Below are 21,006 nucleotides of genomic sequence, written 5' to 3'. Positions count from 1 at the left end.
TCCTATTTTAGCTTTTCCATGTTCAGCATATATATCCATTTCCATATTTGAGCAGAGTATTTTAACTGGTTGTTTCTAAACCCTAAATGATTTTAAAAGATACATAGACAGGAAACGCAAGGAGAAAATCAGAAACAAGAAGTTTTCATTTTCTATTTTGTAACACTATACAGTATCAGCATGTGGTTTTGTTCAGGTTTTATATATGAAAACACACAAAATTTAAGTTGAATACCAGTAGTAATTGCCAGCAAACACAAAATCTGTTGCGCACAGCTGTGTTTAAAAGAATGGTATTGTTTATAATGGATGGTTTTAGATATTCAAATTGTTTTGACAGTTTAATAGGATTGCACTTCTTGAAAAAGTTTACACATTTTTGAAAATAATTATTGATGTAAAGTGAATTCCAGTTTTCAAAATAGCAAATCATTTGTAGGCTTATTAAAGCAATGCCATTAAATGAAAAAAAAAACTCTTTTAAAACCCAGGTGTATAAAATTATACATAATCTCAATAAGCCATTATGGTAATATTCCTGCATTATCTAAACCAACAAGAAATTTCTAAATAAAATAATGAGGCTTGTCCAAAATGAAATGAGTCTATTTCTTTTAAATACATAAAAAGTACTTACCAAAGTTCAGAGATGCGTGAGAAAAAATGAAATACACAGTAGACACAGAAACTGAATCATGTTTCTGCTATGCTTTGCCTCCAACCTGATTAGACTATTGATACATTTCATGCAGCTGAATCGAAGTGATGTGCACGCTACAGTGATGGTCTTGGTGCTTGCAATTTTAGAACTCAATTGGGTACATGTATTTTAATGTCCCACTAACACAATGGGAAGTGGGCACGGCGGCTCTGAAAGGCATCTCTTCGGATGACTAGCTGCTGTGTGATGGTCTATGGAAAACCAACCTAAAGTAACAATCTTTGTTGATGCTTGCTCAGATCAGGTGGACCAAAACAGCAGGAAGCGCCTCTGACAGATTCCAAGACTCAAGTGTCTTCAATGAGACTTTGAGGATTACAAGCATTCAGAGACACCAAGGAGGCCGATATTACTGTAAAGCAGAGAATGGCTTGGGGTCTCCAGCAATAAAGTCGATCCGAGTGGATGTGTACTGTAAGTAAACTTCAGCCATCTATTGTTCCAATTAACGTATTTCTATGCTTAACTATGGTTTTCTGAAAACAAGGATATAGATTGTTCATTTAGTTGTGACTGAAAATTTTATAGGAGAGAGATGGTGCTTTAAGGAATGTGGTTTTTATTGTGCTTCTCTAATGGATGGATATATAGACGTCAACCTCAGGAATTTTTGTCTGTGTTCACACTTCATGTGTGTGCTGCCATACCTGACATTTTTCTCATGGGTTCTAAGGACCCAAATTGGGTCTTAAGCTTGTGCAGGAAACCATTTCTCAACTGAGCTACTTCCTAACTTGCTCTAAGACATTTTGAAAGTTCACGTCACAGTTTCATAATTTATAATTTGATACATATTTAGTATGGGGTTAGTAGTATCACATTAATAAGATGATAAATATTATCAATAACACCAGTAGTCTTTTTGTCTTTGGAGTATATACACATAGACGTGTACTTTTTACATGTACACGTAACTACATACATGTATCTCTATATCTTAATTTCGTTATAAAGAAAGAATCTTTCCATAATGTAATCTCACTTGTTTGTTCACTTTTCCTGTGCACAAGGTCAACCACTCTCATTTTTATGCCAATTTAAACGAGCACAGTTATCTGCATCCTTGCATGACATGACCAACACTGACCCTCAATGTACTGTGCCTTCTGATATGTTTCCTTCTGCCACATTCCATTCTTACAACTTACTGAGAGCCTTCTGCTCTCTTTTTTGCCCAACAGAGAAACAAAGTACCTGCATTCAGTTTAGTCTGTTACTCAGCTTCATCTGGCACTCCTGTTGTTTTCACAAGGAACCGCACTTATTTTAACGTCTCTAATATTAGAATGCATTTTTCTCCCCTTAGAGTAACTCAGACATAATAACAATTGAGGAGTTCCTGTTTTCCAGCCTGCTTTTTCCCCCTTTCCTGTTCTTTCAACAGTGCAGGTGTTACATAGTTAGGGTGAGGCTAGAAATTATCAATGGTCTATTCACGGAGCCAATCCCGGGCTCATTTATTTATGGAGACAATAGGGAAGGAAGTAGTGACAGCAGCATCCGTGATTCATCTTCCACAGATAAATGCTCATTGCCCTCTTGTTTATGACATAAGCCTGTGTTCCGTTCTGTCAGGATCTCCTAACACCAAGACAGCCACTGACATGATCCCGGCAGTCTCAACCCATGTGGCACACTTTTCTTCTGTATAACCTGATCTGTGATGCCTGCATATTTTCCATTCAAGGTCAAGCACCAAACCTCCACATACGTTCTGTGAAGTTTAAGTATAACTGTAAATTATACTAAATTTGACTTAAATGAATTTAATACCCTGTCATTTAGTTATTGTATACCATTTAACTAAATATTCTTATTCCCTTACATTATAGGTCATAAATGTTACATACAAATCTCTAGAATCTTGAATACAATGCAAAGATCTAAAATGTTCTAGAAGTGAATACATGGCTGTCTTTGATTTGCCTGGCTTTGTTTTGGTAATGCTTGGCAGCTTTATGTAAACTATGTTGGTAGCAAAATGTGACTGGAAACTCCTTTAATAGGTAATTTTAATTTTTAATGTTCCCTTCGTCTACTTTATATTGTAGAGACAAACACATCTTGTGCATGGATTTTTTTGATTAGCATATTGCCATCAGTACTGAAGGTACTGGATTTTTCTAAATGAAATCCTAAAACTTCTGATGCACAGAAGCAACTAGTTTTGAATAAGAGTTTCTGACTACACTGCTAATATATGTACTTGATGAAAATAAAATATGTACCTTGCAGACTTAAAAACTCATAAACAAAGAAAGAAATAATCTTTGAGGAATTTTAAAAGGCCTTTTTTTCTAGACCAGGCTTTTCAGGGCCATCCTGTGTTACTATTTTGTACCTTGGTCCTCAGCCTAGTAGTTGAAACTGCCTAACTTCCTAGGATAATAGCGCTGTCCTTTCAGTCTCCAATTTATTAAATGCATATCAACCTCATGTAGCCACATTACCGTCTTCCTTTAGATTTTCCTTTGGGGATATTAGATATAATTTGAGCTTCATATACATCTGTTCTACATGATATGGATGAAATATTACTAAGTATGTGCCATACTTAGGTTATACTATTTCCTGTGCCTTTCTGATAGAGAATCAATGAGATAGTCATCTAAATTTGAGAAAATAGCATTAAACTTTGGATTCTGTGAATAATTGTAACATCGCACTGGGAAGAATTCCCCAGGTAATACGCTCACGATAAGTTCATAGTGTAGGAATCTGGTATTGTTTGCTCTAATCATGCCTATTCATAAGAATCTGAATAAATTCTCATTTATAGCATATTTAAAGAGTTTGAATGATAAAAATATATCGCTGTAAAGATAACTAACCAGATTGAAAATTCCGTTCTCAAAACACAAGTCTCAGGAAGAAGCAGAGTATTTAGGTTCATATGTTCCCATTTCCTACATGAATCTTTTTAATTTATAACTCACTCCATCACTAACTAACACATAACTTAGCAATGATGTGGAAACTTTCCACACTGTAACAGAGCTGAACAATTTAACTGAGCAATGGTACTTACGTCTGGTTGGTTGGCTCTTTTTTTTTTTTTTTTTGACTACTTTTGATAACATCCTCGTGTCCCTGTGTCCATGTGTATGGCAGAGTAGACTGTTCCCCTTAGAGCAACAAACAGGCAAAAATCCAGAGTATAGTGACAGTCTTCTGTAGAAATATCTATTGCACTGCACCATTTGCTGGACCTCTCAGCAAAGTTAATAATATGCCTTGACATCACTTAAGATTTTGCATGCTATCTACAGTGAACTCCGCCTCCATGGGTTTAGCCAGTCCCTAAGACAGAAGTACTCTAATACATTTTATTTCCTCTAGGTGAAGGTTTGAATGTGAATGGCCAACATAGACTCAAATATTTGAATGCTATGTCCTTAGTTGTGAAATTGTAGAAAGATTTAGGGGGTGTGGCCTTAGAAGAACTGTGTCACTGGGGGTGGTCTTTGAGGTTTCAAAAGCATGCCCAAGGCTTACTCTCTCATTCTCTGTTTCCAAGTTATAGCCTCTCAAATACTGCCCTAGTGCCAGGCCTTCCTGCTTGCTGACTTGCTTTTGCCAGGATGGTCATGGATAGCCCTCTGAAAGTAGGAGCAACCCCTAATTCGTAACTAAATGCTTTCTCTTAGAAGTTGCCTTTGTCACTATATCTCCTAACACCAGTGAAAAAGTAACTGCAACACCATATAGTTTTTACAACCTAAATTATTGTATAGCTTTAATTTTAAATTATGTAGTCTTTTATCCCCTGACCCAGAGTAATATACGTGTGTTTATGTTTTGGTAATCCTTTGCTGAAAGTAGCCAAAAGGTTGACAGTAACCTTATATAATAATAAATATCCACCATAAACATGAGCAAAATAGATATATCTTGATAATGTCTGTTTGCAGTGCAGTTTACTACTTTGGGTTAGTTCAGGTCAGTAAGGTGATTTCTTCCCTTGTAAAACTCTGTTAAAAATGTTGAGAAGGAATGCCTTATCTCTTCCACCAGGCCATGGTTTCTGTGTTGCTCAATAAATGCAGAATGGAGCTCTTTGTTAGGAACAGGAAAGACATAGACAATGTGTCTCAGACAGAGGACATGCAGACTGTCAGACACCAAAGAGACATACATAACCAAAGGCTACAGACAAGCTGAAGTTATAAGCAGAGAAGTGGAGAAGTCAAATTTAGACTTGATCTTGGTCAAATTAATCCCAGAGGATGTGCTATGTTTACATCCTTAATGCAAGGTGAGCATATTCTGGTCTCTGTGAGGTTATCTTTAATGTGGTCACTAACACAAGAAAAACACAGCCTAGAACAAGATAGTCATGGGACCCATTCAGAGTGCCCTGCATACTCCAATGCAAACAGCTTCCCAAAGTTTTCAGATAACACTGTTAGCTTCACCAAAGCCTTCGGTAACAAGCATCTGGGCACAGGATTCGTATTCAAATCATAGCAAGTAGCTTACCTGATGCTTTAGAAAAGATTATTCACTTCTCATTATAAGCTTAAAAAGTAGTAATCATAGTACATGCAAAATAGACTATAGGAAATGTACACGATGTCAACAGAAGGTTCTAACAAGCTGTATGGGGAAAAAAGTGAAATCAAAATATGCTGCAAGGTACAACAGTGAAGAGTACTTACTTGCATAAATACGACAACAGCAGCACCTGATCTAACAAAGTGTGATGTAAATATGTAGGGAGAAGGAGAGAATTAGTGTATGGGAGCAAAGTGATTCTTTTCCAGGGAATGGAATTTAAAACCCAATGTGAAAGGAGAAAAATAAAACTATAAAGACAGTGGAGAACACTGCAGCAAAATCAAATGTGAATAGAATGTGTTAGGATAGGACATGTGTTAGTTAGTAAGCATGTAAAATCCGCAGTCAGTTCTTTCATATACAGTAATTTAGACTTGAAACTGAATTCTAGATTTTTTAAAGCTAAACTTTAGCATCTATATTAAACCTTGTAGATCCTTGGTACTCAACCTGCAATTCCAAACTAATTTATCGCGAATCTTCTTCATACCAACTTCTGTAAACTAAAGAGAAAGTTTCTTCTTACACTTTTAATAATTGGTTAGAATTGTTGGTATTTGCTCCTTAAAAAAATAAAATATTGACCTCTCAGGTATGTTATCAGTAAGACACAGACAGCAGCTTTGGAAGTGTCTGTACCACATTCTTATAATTAATAATTTTCCTAACTTTTAAAAATAAACTCTTTCAGAGTCATCTTACTACTATTTGTTTATGTGATGTTTATGATTAAATACTTTTAATATTTGAAATAGTATTTTGATACATTATACAACTGATTAGATTCTATAAGGCTAAAAAGGAATGTCTTAATTATTCTGCATTTACAGTGACTTTCATCAGCTTAAGGAGACAAAAAGTATATGAATTTATTTAAACTGTTCATAACAGCTAAGTAAAGACCTTGCCCAGGCTAGGCACGCTCATACAGCATTGAATAGTGAGCCACTGTCACAGAAAATGTATTTCCAAGAGGAAAAACTTAGTGTGGCTTCTTAGCCTGAAAGAATTAGTGCAAGAGCAGTTGCTTCCAGACATTTCTGCAAGTTTTCAAACAGTTTGAATTCTGAAATCTCTTCTCACTGGTGTTTATGGAGCACACAGACTTGCACAATAGAGACATTGCTTTTATTAAGAGGAGAGGGAAGTTCTGTTTCCTAACCAAGATCATGAAGGTAAGGTCTTCCTAAAGAGAAAGTGGAGGCCAGTTTCATTCAGGGTTTTTAAAAAAATAAGCAATTTTGAATGCTCAGGGTTTCTTGGCTGAGTTATAAAAGTTTTAAGGAACACACATTTTTGGTTGCCCCATCTTGACCTCATAAAAATTTAGGGGAATGATAGCATATGAAAGCATGAAGCTGCTATTGCCATCTGAGATCTTATTAACAGTGTCTTTATGCCCCAGAAGACCCTTGTCTACAGGCATCCATGAAAGTATGGTAAGCTTCATATTAACCAACAGATAGATAAAATATCAGTCTTCATACTTCCTGACCTAACAAATGTTAAAATAGGATTTTAAAATAGGATTAAGTAAGTAAAAGAGGTCAAACACGTTATTTAAGAGATGAAATTTTTGATTAGAGACATAAAATAGAGAATTACAGAATGTCATTCAGGGGAATACTGATTATGATATTGAGTTGCAGGAGGAGTGAGACATTAATTTGAAAGACAGGATATTAAGTTGTGTTGATCTATTACCAAGAATGCCTTAGACCTAATGAATATGCTAGACATTGTAGCATAAGGAATTATAGCATTATGGCTGCAGACTTCTTGATACCTAGCATTCTCTCTATTTCCATGTTGCTTTATTTGTTATAAAAAAGCAATTGTCACTGACAATTCCTCCACATTCCATGTGGAGAAGGAAGGGACTCAGTCCACACAGGACCTGAGCTTCTGGACTTTCATGCTCTCACCCCTAAATGTGATTGTCACCTGAAGATTCTTGAGGCTATTTGAACAGTATTCTAAGAATGTGATCACCTTTACTTATTTTTTACTTTAATTCCTTTACTTATTTTCAGCCATGACTGTGTGCTCACAGGGTAATAGAGGTCATACAACCTGAAAGGTTAGGCATTGATTAAAACTTATTCTTACTTCAAAAAGAAATTGGATTTGGAAGCATTAGCTTAATAAGTTTTCATGTGTGCAGACACTGTTCACACATGAGACAAATCTCTCCCCAATATTCATTAGACATTTGCAAGCATTCTCATTTCAATAATATCTCCTTCGCCCTCATTCCACTTAGATAGGTGGTCACATTTCGTTGCATTTACAACAAGGCTTCTCTTTTTAGTCTATGAGGTATATTATTTATTGCGTTTATACCCAAGAAATTAGTTGGAGAAGAGTTCAGGCAATCTATCAATTTATTCATGAGGTATAATTAAAAAGAGTACAAACAATTTACCTATGTTAGAATTATAAACTATACAATTAAAACGATGACAATGAATTGCTGTTAGTTTTAATTTTATGAGGGTTTCAACATGACTTTTGAACAGAAAACCTTAGAAAAAAGCTAGAATAACTGATATGAATTCTGAAGGCATCCCATTGTCAGGAGGAGCATGATTTCCAGATCAAGCTCATCAAGCATCTGCTTCTCTTTCACTACCCACTTTTCCCAAACAGTAAACCTATGCTTACAAAGTCTGAGGAATGTTTGGTATGGTAATTACAGTATCCATTCAATGAATAGATCTTGTTCTAATCACCCTATTAATAATAGTCAAGACAGGATTTTTCAATTTTAGGTATGTTGTAATGAAAAAAAAAGGTTCTTGTCAATGTTATTTACCGGTCATTTCTCCACTAACATACTTTCTCGATAGCACTATAAGTCTTGAAGACCTTAGAAATAGACAAACTTGCAAACACATAACAATTTCAATGTGGGTTTTCTAAGTGCCATAGTCTGCTCTTACTGAGCTTAATTTGCAATGAGAGAGTCCCAGATTATCATCAGCCATCAACCACCTTGAGCTGTGAGTTCATAGTTTCACAATCAAATTGAATAAGGAAGGGAATATTGATTTATTAGAAGAAAGTGAGAACTCCTAGTAGTGAGAGGACTCCACGGAAGAGCTAGCCCCACAGTCCAGGTGATTTTTGTGGATCTTATGGAGAGCAGTAAGTGGAGAGTGGAATCATCTGTATTGAAAGTGGTCATTTGATGTCCCTGACTGAACTAGTGAGGAGTCCACACCCTATACATCCCCATGAGCTAAACATGAGAGTTACCCTCTTTGTAAGAGAGATTGTGTATTCTATGTGACCAGCTCGTGATCTAGCCTGGACTTGCCCTTGTTTTGTGAGGGGAGCTTTCTCCTGTCTCACTGTCAAACATTTCTCTTGCTTCTTAAACTAAAGACATGGAGGTAGAGTTACTTTTGGATCAGATGAGGCCTCTCTTAATGAAGCTGATTACATTCAATTCATTATAAATCAAAACAGTAGGCTCTTGAGAAGTGTTAACAGAATGGGAACTTGACTGTTTCCAGAATCCCACAGATACACAGAATGGCAGTCAGCTTTTCTCTTGGGAACTCTGCACCTGACCTCTCTGACTTCATGCTCTCTGCTGACTCAACCACATTCTGAAAATCTCAGATATTGTAAGATCTACTTTGACCTGAGGCACTGGAAGCCACATCCAATTAGAATCTCTCTATTGCCAATGTTATTGAAGACTTGCTATGCTTACGTGGTCTATTAGAAGCTTTGCTGAGAAAGAAAACCAAATTGCAAGGTCGTTCCCCTGAAGGAAGTTTATAATGAGCTAAAAATTTGAAAAATGTACACATAAAGTACTTAGTTTAGTGAGTGTAGAACAGTAGTTTGCATATTGAAATTACTAACCAGGAAATTATATAAACGATGACATTAATTCCTACTAAGTATATTAAAGAACACAAGGAAGTGAACAATTTTATTATGTGTTTATTTTCTATGTTATCATGTGGATAAGATCTAATGAATACTGAGCAACTGTGTTAGGTGAAAGTTTGTAATGTTTCCACACAGATGAAAGGTTGGCATCTCTTATGTCTGTTTATTTTTGTTCTTCTGGCTGCTGTTCCTTGTCCATCTTTTCAAAAGGTGTTCCAATTCCTTACTTAATTTTTTAAAATAAATGTTATTTGTAATTTTAAACAGTTCAATCTGATCAGATGAAACTGACCAACAGGCTCTTAAAATCACAGACCACAGCCCGTGCGAGATTCTCTAGCTGAAGGTTAAATGGCCAGCAGATGCTTCTGCTGGGTCGGGCACAGATTCCAGACTGGCACCCAGAGTTCTGGTCTCTAGTCAGTTTCTGGATGCCCTGAATGTAGCTCTGCCCTAAGGGCCAAATCTGCTGCTGTCAACTCTGAGTTGCATGCACACTTTACTATATAGAAGGAAAACATAGAAAGAATATTATATGTAGATGAACTTGCAATGGCAAAATAGTTTAAAATTTTCAAATACATGTGCTTAATTGTGATTCTTTTCACATATTAAATCCAGCAATTTCTTAGCTATACATGAGGTAAAGTAAAAGCAAAATTTAGCATGCATGTTTATTTATTTAATACCAGAAGCTATCCTGAAGCAACGTCTTTGATCCAACGGATATTATGCTATTCAGTTTAAAATCATTAGGGTCCCAAGCAAATCTGGTAACCTTTGCTTCTACAGTCTGGCCAATACCACTCTGACAAGGGAAATTATGGCTTCCCTTTGAGTTTGTAGTAACCTTAATAAAAGATCTTACAAATATATTCTCCTGCAGTTCCTTACTCTTCAAAGGAATGTGCTTTGCACCTTAATTTTTAACTCAATCAATTTAATATTATTGTGGTAGTCTGGCCTTTATACATGGGCTTGCTGCTGTCTCCCATCCTGATCCTGCTGTGTAAATTAGCCTTCTTGTTATCTGTTTCTAAATGAACATTTGAGAATTTGTCCTTATCCCTCTTTAGACATATGGCTTCTCTTTTGTGACATTTCCATTCAAAGAAATAGCTATTGTTTTCAAAGTTAAAAATCTGTTATTTCCCCCATACCCTGCATAACAATGATGTATAAATATCTTAGTTTTGCATGTCAGGAAAGAGTCAAATAAATCAGCAAACTAGTTGATTTTTTTTCTCAAGTAGAGATGGTTGAGTAACATTTTGTCAATTAGATAATCTAATCAAAGTATCTGTCTATGTGTTACTAGCTTTATGGTACCATGCAAATTGCAAAACTCCTTAATAGAGGGTAGTAAAATCATCTAATCTATGTATTTGTATTATCTAATCAACCACATTAATAAATGTTATGCATGTGTTTGCTTCAAACACTGATAGTGTTTTCTTCTCTAATTTTTGTAAATACCAAAATGTTCATAGTGATATGGATTTGTGGTTGTGACTCTATCATAATAAAAGTTATCTTAAAGAAAATATGAAGAACAGATGTAAAACACAGTGCTTTTATTTTTTATGTTTAACTGCAAAGTACTTCACCATATGTACCACTGTTTATACTATAGCAATTTTACCAGTAGAACTAAACCATTTCTGTGGTGGTTTCAATAGAAATGGCCCTTATGGTCTCATATATTTGAATGCTTAATTATTAGGGGATGGCACTACTTGATGAGCATTTGATGTTGTCTTTTTGGAGGAAGTGTGTCACTAAGGGATGGCCTTGAGGTTTCAAATGATCAAATTATGGGCAGTGTCTTCTGCCTTTAGATCTACATGTATAAGTCCCACCTAACACATCTGCTTGCATGCCATGAATGTTCCCCATCATGAAGACAATGGACTAACCCTCTGAAACTGTAGGTAAGTCCCAACTAAATGCTCTCTCTTATAAGGCTTGCCATGGTCATGTTGTTTCCTCACAGCAAATAAACGACAACAAAGGCAATGCCTCCTAGTGTTTAATATTTAGCAAAAGTTACATCAAATAGATCACATAGGCCCTTCACATAGTTCATTCCATGTGCACAGATATGTAGGTGATCAAATTGAGAAGCAAAGATGAATCTTATGGGACAGAACGAATATTTGATGGGATTTGAAATGTGGCAGGAATAGAAAAAGAACTTGAGACCCAGAGAGAAATCTAGCTTTTTATTGCCTGAGATTAAGTTGTTAAGAAGAATGGGGGGCTGGAGAGATGGCTCAGCCGTTAAAGGCTAGGCTCACAACCAAAAATATAAGAAGAATGGGTAATGTGTGCCAGCAGAGGCTTTAACATTCAATTACATCATTGAACTTTGCTGCATATGAAGCAACTGAAAGGGTATTTGCTGACAATGGAAGCAGGGACTATGTAATGGGTTTGAAGAGGGTCCTTTAGAATTGGACCTTACCCTGAGACACAGAAATCATATTCTCCTGGAAGAGGAGGAGTTTGTCAAACAGAATTAAAGATTGAGTCAACTTATTAAAGAGAAATACAAAGCAAGAAACCATGAAGAATTCAATGAAAGGAAAGATATTGAACTCTGGGATCTTAAGGTCCAGGTCTCTTTAGAGAGTTGTAAGTTTAGACAGAGCTGAAAGTTCTGTCTGGAAGCAGTAATGAGAGAACAAAGATCTGGTTAAAACAGATTCCTCATTGACGAATTGAAATCCCACAACTTGGTAGTAAGAATCATGTCTACAAACTAGGAATAAAAATGTATCAATAAAGGTTGAGAATATGAGCAAGTATTAGATGATGTAATAGACAAAGGAGAAAATGCATGGAAAGGTATTAAAGGCCAAGATGGTATTAAATTATGGCATTTCAGTAAACCCCAGCCAGCATGTGGAAATATTATACAAATATAATATTTGACTTAACTGTAGACATCAATTATATTTCTAATTACAATTTATTCTTTTTGTAGTTAATTTTTTCTTTTTTTCTTGAGGTGAGACTCAAAGTCTTCTTATGTAGCCAGACTGGCCTTGAACTCTTTACCAAAGAGTATTCCAGGCATAAGTCTCCATACCTAGCTTATAGGGTATTTTTTTGTTGTTTTTGTTTGTTTACTTTTATTACAAGAGGTAAAAATACTTCACAAATTCCAGATGCAGGAAAAGATGGTGATTTTTTTAAGCTAAGATGGAGTTTATCATTTATATATTTTTACTTTTCCCATTCGATTGTAAATATTATTAAGTATATAGTTACAAGCATTCATGAGAATATACACACATATGTCCATAAATCTAGGTGAATAGTTTAAGTTGAAAACAATATCAACTAATTAGAAACACTCTGTGGTCTGAATCTACCCTCCAGTCCCTTAGATTTTGTTTGTTTTCATGAAGTGAGACTCAATTAATGTAACAGAGTCAATTATAACCAGCAAAGGTTCTTAGGGTACTTTTCACTCTTCCACTCTGTCAGATCCAACTTTTCCCTGTTTGTATCCTAAGACTGCCATGAGATTAAAGAAAAAACATTATATCACTTCCATTTCTCAAACTTCTATGTTTACTTATAATTCTGCAAAATATTCTGCGAAAATAATTCTTTGGAATTACTTATCATTGCAATGGAAATTATCTCGCACAAGATTGCTCAGGGGTAAAAATTCTAAACTATTCTCAGATTCAAATATACCCATGCATATTACAAAAATAAAGAGCCTAGGTCTATGAGAAGCCTCAGAGGGGAGCTAAGAAACAAGGACGGGTTTCCTGTAAAACTTCTAAACCAGTACCTGAGGACTCCACCTCTATGGTCTAATTACCTCTCACAGGCAATGTTTCCAAGGTCTCATTGACAGGTTTCTGTATGAATTTTGTGGAAATACATCCCATCTGCAGTAGCAAGCTCTTACCATCATGTATCATTAAGATCATCATTATAGGTGTTGTAATTATGTTCAGGGTTAAAAAGAAAGAGACCACCACTCCAAATGAAATGTCTGGGGGGAAAGCAAACTTTACTTTTGATCAAGAGTGTGTGTTTTGAAAAGCAAACACACAAGAGACAGAAAGTGGCTTTTGTTTTTATTCTAATTCAGGTGGTAGCTGTGTCATTTCCCCACTACTTGGGGTCGACCTTACAATTTTATTAGTGAGATATTCTGAAAATAATTACCACACCTGAAGGTAATTACCACACTGAAGGTAGGACCTGAAGAAGGACTAGGAAAGGGATCACCACTCCATGGAGAAAAGCGTGACTGCTCCAGGCTATGAAATTCTTAGAATATAGCAGTGGGCCTTTGTATAAACCAGCAGTTCTTAACCTATGAATTTGACCCCCTTGAGGTTTAATGATATTTTCACAAAGATTACATGTCATATATTTATATCACAACACATAGCAGTAGAAAATTACAGTTATGAAGTAGCAAGAAAGAAATTTTATAGGTGGGCTTCACCACAACATGTACTAAAGGGCCACATCCTGAGGAAGGTTGAGAATCACTGGGGCAGTAGGATTAAAACATTCACATAAAAGCCTTAAAAGGTGAGGAACACAAAAAGATTTTTAAATTATTTTATTTATTTACATTCCAATTGTTTCCCCCACCCACAGTTCCTCATCCCATTCCTCCTCTGCCTTGCCACCAAGAGGATAATCCTCCCCCTCACCAGTCTTCCTCCTTCAAGTCTCTCAAGGATTAAGCGAATCTTTTCCCACTGAGCCCGAATCAGCCAGTCCTGCTATATTTGTGCCAGGGACCTCGGACCATCCTGTATATGCTCCTGGATGGTGGCTCAGTCTCTGGAAGATCCCTAGAGTCTGGGTTAGTTAAATCTTCCTCTGGGATTGTCCTTCCTTTCAGCTTCTTCAAACCTTCCCCTAATTCAATCATAGAGGTCCCTGATTTCAGTCCAATTGTTGGCTGTAAGTAACTGTGTCTGTCTTGGTTAGCTGCTGGTAGGGCCTCTCAGAGGACAGCCATGGCAAGTTCTCGTCTGCAAGCACATCACAGCATAGTAGTGTCAGGCCTTGGTGTCCCCCCAACCTCCATGAGATGGATCCCAAGTAGGACTGGTCATTTGGAGTGCCTTTCCTACACTCACTTCTCCATTTTTGTCCCTGCAGTCCTTTAGACAGGGATATTTCCAGGTCAGGAATTTTGACTGTGGTTTAGTAACCTTGTCCCTCCACTTGAGGCCCTGTTTATCTACTGGAAGAGGGCTCTGCGAGTTCCCTTTCCCAAATGTTTGGCAATTTGTCTAAGGTCATCCCCAATGAGTCCTGAGAGTGTCTCACCTCCTGGATCTCTGGTACTTTGTAGAGGTGATACCTCCCACTACCAGAGGTTCTTTGTTTCCATTCATTCTTTTGGCCCTCTGGGATTCTCTTCTGCTCCACCCACCCATATCTGATCCTGTTCTACTTTTCCCTTCCCACTCCCCTCTTCCACCCAGGCCCTCCCTTCCTCTCTGCTTCCCATGATTATTTTTTTCACTCTTATAAGTGGGGTTGAAGCCTCCTCCTTTGGGCATTTTTAATTGTTACACTTCTGTGGTCTGTAGGTTATATCCTAGGTATTCTGTACTTTTTTTTTTTTACTAATATCCACTTTTTATTGAACAAATGCCCTGCATGTCCTTTTGGATCTGAGTTACCCCACTCAGAATGATATCTTCCATTCTTTTCCCTGCAAAAATACATGTGTCCTTTTTAGTAGTTGAATATTATTCCATTTTTCTAAATTATCCACATTTTCTACGTCCATTCTTCAATCGAGGGACTGAAGTTCAATCGCTGGGTTGCTTCCAGCTTATTTATTATAAATAAAACTGCTATAAGCATGATGGAGCATGTGTCCCTGTGGTATGGTAGGGCATTTTTTGGGTATATGCCCAAGAGTGATATAGCTGGTTCTTCAGGTAGAACTATTTCCAATTTTCTGAGGAACAGATTGATTTCCAAAGTTGTTGTAGAGTTTGCAATCCCACCCACAATGGAGGACTGTTCCTCTTTCTCCACATTCTCAACATCATGTGCTGTCACGTGAGTTTTTATTTCAGCCATTTTGATTGGTGGGAGATGACCTCTTAGGGTCGTTTTGATCTATATTTCTCTGATGGCTAAGGACTTTGAACATTTCATTAAGTGCTTCTTGGCCATTCAAGATTCTTCTGCTGGGAATTCTCTGTTTTGCACTGTACCCAATTGGGGTATTTGCTTATTTGGAGGTTAGCTTCTTGAGTTCTTTATATATTTTGGATACTAGCCCTCTAATGAATGTAGGATTACTGAAGATTTCTTTTCCCAATCTGTAAGTTGCCAATTTGTCCTACTCATGATGTCTCATGAGGTCCAATTTATCAAGTCTCGGTCTTAGAACCTGAGTCATTGGTGTTCTGTTCTGGAAAATTTCCTCTGTGCCAATGAATGTACTCTTTCCTACTTTCTCTTCTATTAGATTTAGTGTATCTGGTTCTCTGTTGAGGTCCTTGATCCACTTGGACTTGAGCTTTGTGCAAGATAATAAACATGGATGTATTTTCATTCTCCTACATACAGACTGCCAGTTAGACTAACACCAATTATTGAAGATGCTTTCTTTTTTTCTTTTTTCCTTTGCAAGTTTTTAGCTTCTTTGTCAATGATCAAGTGTCCATAGGTGTGTGGATAAACTTCTGGATCTTCAATTCTAATCTATTGGTCAACCTGTCTCTGTGCCAATGCCATAAAGTTTTTATCACTATGGTTCTGTAGTATAGTTTGAGGCCAGATATGGTGATTCCACCAGAAGTCCTTTTATGGTTGAGAATTGTCTTGGCTATCCTTGGCCTTTTATTTTTCCATATGAAGTTGGCTTTACAAATCTTTGAAAAAATGTTCAAATTTTGATCGGGATTGCATTTAATCTGTAGATTGCTTTTGGTAAGGTGGCCATTTTCACTGTGTTAATCCTACTAATCCATGAGCATGGGAGATTTTTCCATCTTCTGAGGTTTTCTTCAATTTCTTTTTTCAAGGATTTGAATTCCTTGTCCTACAGATCTTTCAGTTGCTTGGTAAGAATTACATCAGGACATTTTATACTATTTGTGGCTATTACAGAGGGTGTTGTTTCCCTAATTTCTTTCTCAGCCTGTTTGTAATTTATATAAAGGAAGTCTACTGATTTATTTGAGTTAATTTGATGTCCTGCCACCTTGCTGAATTTGTTTGTAAGCTGTAGTAGTTCTGTGCTGGGACTATCATATATGCAAAGAGTAATACTTTGACTTTTTCCTTTCCAATTTATGTACCCTTGATATCCTTTTGTTGTCTAATTGTTCTGGATATAACTTTGAGTATTATATTGAATACATAGGAAGACAGTGTTGTCCTTGTGTTGTCCCAGATTTCAGTGGAATTTCTTCTAGTTTCTCTGCCTTTAATTTGATGTTGTCTGGTGCTTTGTTATATATTGCTTTTTTCTGTTTAGATATGTGCTATGAATTCCTGATCTCTCCAGGACTTTTAAGATGACAGGGTGTTGTATTTTGTGGAGGGCTTTTTCAGCATCTAATGAGATGATCATGTAGGTCTTTTTTCTTTGAGTTTGTTTATATCCTGAATTATGTTGATGGATTTTCATATACCGGACCATCCCTGCATACCTGGGATGAAGCCTCTTTGATTGTGGTGAATGATCATTTTTATGTGTTCTTGGATTCAGTTTGTGAGAAATTTATTGACTATTTTTGCATCGATATTCATAAGCGACATTGGCCTGAAATTTTCTTTCTTTTTTGGTTGGGTTCTTGTGGGGTTTAGGTATCAAAGTAACTGTGGTTTCATACATGTCTTAGATAGTTTTCTATATTGTGGAATACTTTGAGGAGTATTGTTATTAGGTCTTCTTTGAACGTCTGAAAAATTCTGAACTAAAACTATCTGTCCCTGGGATTTTGGGGACGGAGAGGATTTGATGACTATTTCTATTTCTTTAGGGGTTATGGGACTGTTTAGATAGTTTACCTGATCTTGATTTAACTTTGGCACATGGTATATGTCTAGAAAAACCCTCCATTTCATCTATATTCTGTTGTTATGTTTCCTTTTCATTTCTGATTTTGTTAATTTGGATACAGTCTCTGTTCCCTTTAGTTAGTTTGGCGAAGAGTTTATCTATCTTGTAGATTTTCTCAAAGAACCAGCTCTTGGTTTTGTTGATTCTTTTTATAGTTCTCTTTATGTCTAACTGGTTGCCCTGAGTGTGACTGTTTCCTGCCTTCTACTTCTCTTGGGTGCATTTGCTTCTTTCTGTTCCAGCACTTTTAAGGGTGCTGTTAAGTTGCTTGTATGGGATCTCTCCAATTAATTTATGAAGGCACTTAGTCCTATGAATTTTCCTTTTAATGCTGCTTTCATTGTGTTTCATAAATTTGGGTATGATGTCTTCTCATTTTTATTGAAATGTAAAAAGCTTTTGATTTCTTTACTTCATCCCTGACCAAGTTATAATTGAGTAGAGAGTTGTTCAGTTTCTGTGAGTATGTGGGCTTTCTGTTGTTTTTGTTGTTATTGAAGACCAGCCTTAGGCCATGATGATCTGATAGGATGCATGGGATGGGTGGGTGGGTTGGAATTAAACCCCAGCAGGGTCTTCTTTCTTGTAGGTTCTTTTTGAGGCAACAAAGGGGGAAAAGCATTAGCAGAGGTAAGACTTTGTCTTACAAGATATTTAGGGTTGCTGTATAATAATAAAAAGTTGACTTATTTAAGTCTAAGCTACTGCAGCTGACCTGTCTTCTGTAATCCTCTGAGGCCATAAACTGCAGTCTCTGGCACTTAGCACCTCATCCCAAAACAGCAGAAGATAAAGTAAAGGATTAATTGCTAAAAACTTTTCCCTTTTGTCCAGATGCATCTTGCTTGCTCCCTAGGGGGAAGTTTGGAAAAATAAACTTTTATTGAATCAAGAATAGAGAATAGCTCTTGCAGAAAGAAAAACTTTTACATAGGCAAATATGCAAAAACTCACATGAGTTCATATACAGATTCATGAATTTGCATTTATACATTTCTACTCAACAGTTGGATCCAACTTGCATACATTTCCACAATTACATACTTAAACCCACATCCATACTTACATATGCATATGGAGCAAAAGACCAAGCACTGGTAGAAAAAGAACTCACTCATGCTGGATAAACAATGAAGTCCAGTTTTTATTGCAAAGAAAAAAAAAGGCTTCTACTCTTTTAGTGCTAAATGAATTAAACCTAAGTTTGTAAGAAAGAAAACTTGTTTCTTTTAATAAGACTAAGCCTACCTTGTTACTAAAAAAGGACCTGTTCTGTCCCAAGATGAGGAGAAGCCTGCCTGCTCCTTCTGCTCTCTGCAGCTTCTTCTTTTTTCCACTTTCCCTCTGCATTTTGCACAGTGCTCTCTTAGTATTTTATGTTACCTATAGTCTTTAAGTTATTCCACTCTGCATTCTCCTTCTAATCTTGCTATCTCTTCCTGCTCTGATGACACAATGCTGTTTTTACTTTCAATGCCTTTTCTCCCAATGCTATGGGTATACTTCTAAGTTCTTCTTGAGTTCAGTTCTGTTTAAAATGTGTTTTGTCTAAAAATTTCTCTTCAGCTAAGTTCCTATCTCAGCTTGATTCTTCTCATCTCAGTTCTTACTCTTCTGTCTTCAGCACTTAAACATTTTTTCAGAATACATGATAACATGTTAAAAGTTCATCACAAGTTCACACAAAAATTAAGTTATAAATTGAAATAGAAGTTTCAATAGAGAATGTTTACATGCATATCCATTAGGAGTAATTATCTAAATATCCATCACCTGTCAGAGCTCCACAGGTTCACAGAAGGTTTAAAACTATAACTAAGATATTAGTGAAGTTTTGTATAGATAAACCAAGTCAATATTTTATTTTATGTCCTAGCCCCTATAATAAATCATTAGCTCCCCTTTTATGACCTTTGGTTAATTGTTTTACAACCTCTTGGAATGTGCTCTGAATAGGAGAAAGTCTTGCTCCTAAGAGCAACTTAATGGTGATGACACCTGGAAGACAGAGTTCTCATTGCAGTTTTGCCTAACAGAAAAGGACTTCTTAGCAGTTCCACTATAAAAGAGCTTAATAATCATGGTTATAATTTTAAGAATTCTTACAGGATCATCATTAAGTCTTAAGAAGTCATCTATTTGTCTATATAAGATCACTAACTAGACAGAACATCTTTGTAGATCTGCAGAGATCTGCTCCGAAGAGGTGTGCTATTACTTAGTGATTATTATATATGTTTAATAATAACAGGAAAATTATATTAATAGCAGGAATCTTTTGGAAAATGATTCCTTAACAGCCTTGCTAGATAAGGCCAAACCTGTTGCAGATTATATAATAATCTGAAACAGGCCATCTCAGAGAGATCACCCGCTAGTTATGCTAGTTATTAGCTTGTCCTATTATGGCTCTTGACAATGGAATCATTTCAATCTTGTATCTCTTGCGTTTTTTTTCTGATTATATGGTCAGTTTTAGAGAAGGTTCCATGAGGTGCTGAGAGGAAGGTATATTGTCTTGTTTGGGGGTGAACTGTTCTGTAGATAGCTGTTAAGTCCATTCGTTACATAACTTCTGTTACTTTCACTGTGTCCTAGTTTAGTTCCTGTTTCAGTGACCTGTGCAGTAGTGAGAGTGGGTTGTTGAAGTCTCCCATTATTTTTTTTTTGGTGAGATTCAATGTGTGTTTTGTTTACTAACATTTCTTTTATAAATGTGGTGCCCTTGCATTTGCTGCATTGATATTCAGAATTGAGATTTCCTCTTGGTGGAATTTTCCTTTGATGAATGTTTACTTACAAACTTTTGGTTGAAGTCTATTTTAATAGATATTAGAATGGTAATTCCAGCTTTTTTCTTGGACCATTTTCTTGGAAAACGTTTTTCCATTCTTTTACTCTGAGGTAGTGTCTATCTTTGTCACTGAGGTGTGTTTCTTGTATGCAGCAAAGTGCTGAATCCTATTTAGCCTGTGTCTTTTTATTGGGGAATTGAGTCCATTGATGTTAAGGGATATTAAAGACAGGTAGATGACCCAAGAGGCTCCCAGAATCCAACATGGAAGACATTAGTCTAAATACCCAACAAAGGGGAGATAGAACCTGTAGAGACCATATCCATTGGATAGGCAGTACCTCGTTTGAGGAATGGGGCCACCCACCTACCTCAAAATATTAATTCAGAATTCCTCCTGTCAAAAAGAAATGAAGAGACAAAGAGTAGATCAGAAACTGAAGGAAAGGCTATCCAAAGACTGCCCTAATGTAGAGATCCATCCTATCTGCAGATACCAAACCCAGACACTATTGCTGATGCCAAGAAGTGCTTACTGGCAGAAGCCTGTCTTCTGAGAAGCTCTGCCAGAGCAAGATCAATACAGAGGTGGGTGTACACAGCCAAACATCAAGTCAAGCGTGGGGACCCCAGTGGAGAAGTTAGAGCAAGAACTGCAGGAGTTAAAGGGGTTTGCAACCCCATAGGAAAATCAACAATATCAAATAAACTATCTCCCAAGCTCCCAGGGACTAAACAACCAACCAAAGTGGAACCCATGGCTCCAGCTGCATATTTAGCAGAGGATTGCCTTATCTGGCATCACTGGGAGGGGAGCCCCATGATCCTGTGGAGGCTTGATGACCCAGGGTAGGAGAATGCTAAGGCACTGAAGCAGGAATGGGTAGGTAGGTATGGAAACACCCTCATAGAGGCAGCAGGAGGGGCCAGGGGATAGGGGGGCTT

General features: G+C 36.7%; 1 protein-coding gene across 3 annotated transcripts in view; it reads left to right on the top strand.

Annotated features, from left to right (window-relative positions):
- Positions 1-21,006, top strand: part of Mdga2 (MAM domain containing glycosylphosphatidylinositol anchor 2) — an 862,524-nt gene that overhangs the window by 459,588 nt on the left and 381,930 nt on the right. For all 3 annotated transcript variants that reach the window (XR_015621898.1, NM_199269.2, NM_001444001.1), the window contains 1 exon segment: positions 961-1,135. Coding sequence is in view for 2 of the 3 variants with exons in the window: in NM_199269.2 (NP_954890.1) it covers positions 961-1,135 (175 nt within the window). In the remaining variant the exon portion in view is untranslated.

The sequence above is a fragment of the Rattus norvegicus genome, chromosome 6 (genome assembly GCF_021556685.1).
Source record: "Rattus norvegicus strain SHRSP/BbbUtx chromosome 6, alternate assembly SHRSP_T2T, whole genome shotgun sequence".
Classification (NCBI taxonomy): Eukaryota; Metazoa; Chordata; class Mammalia; order Rodentia; family Muridae; genus Rattus; species Rattus norvegicus.
This window is presented reverse-complemented; position numbering and strand designations above follow the sequence as displayed.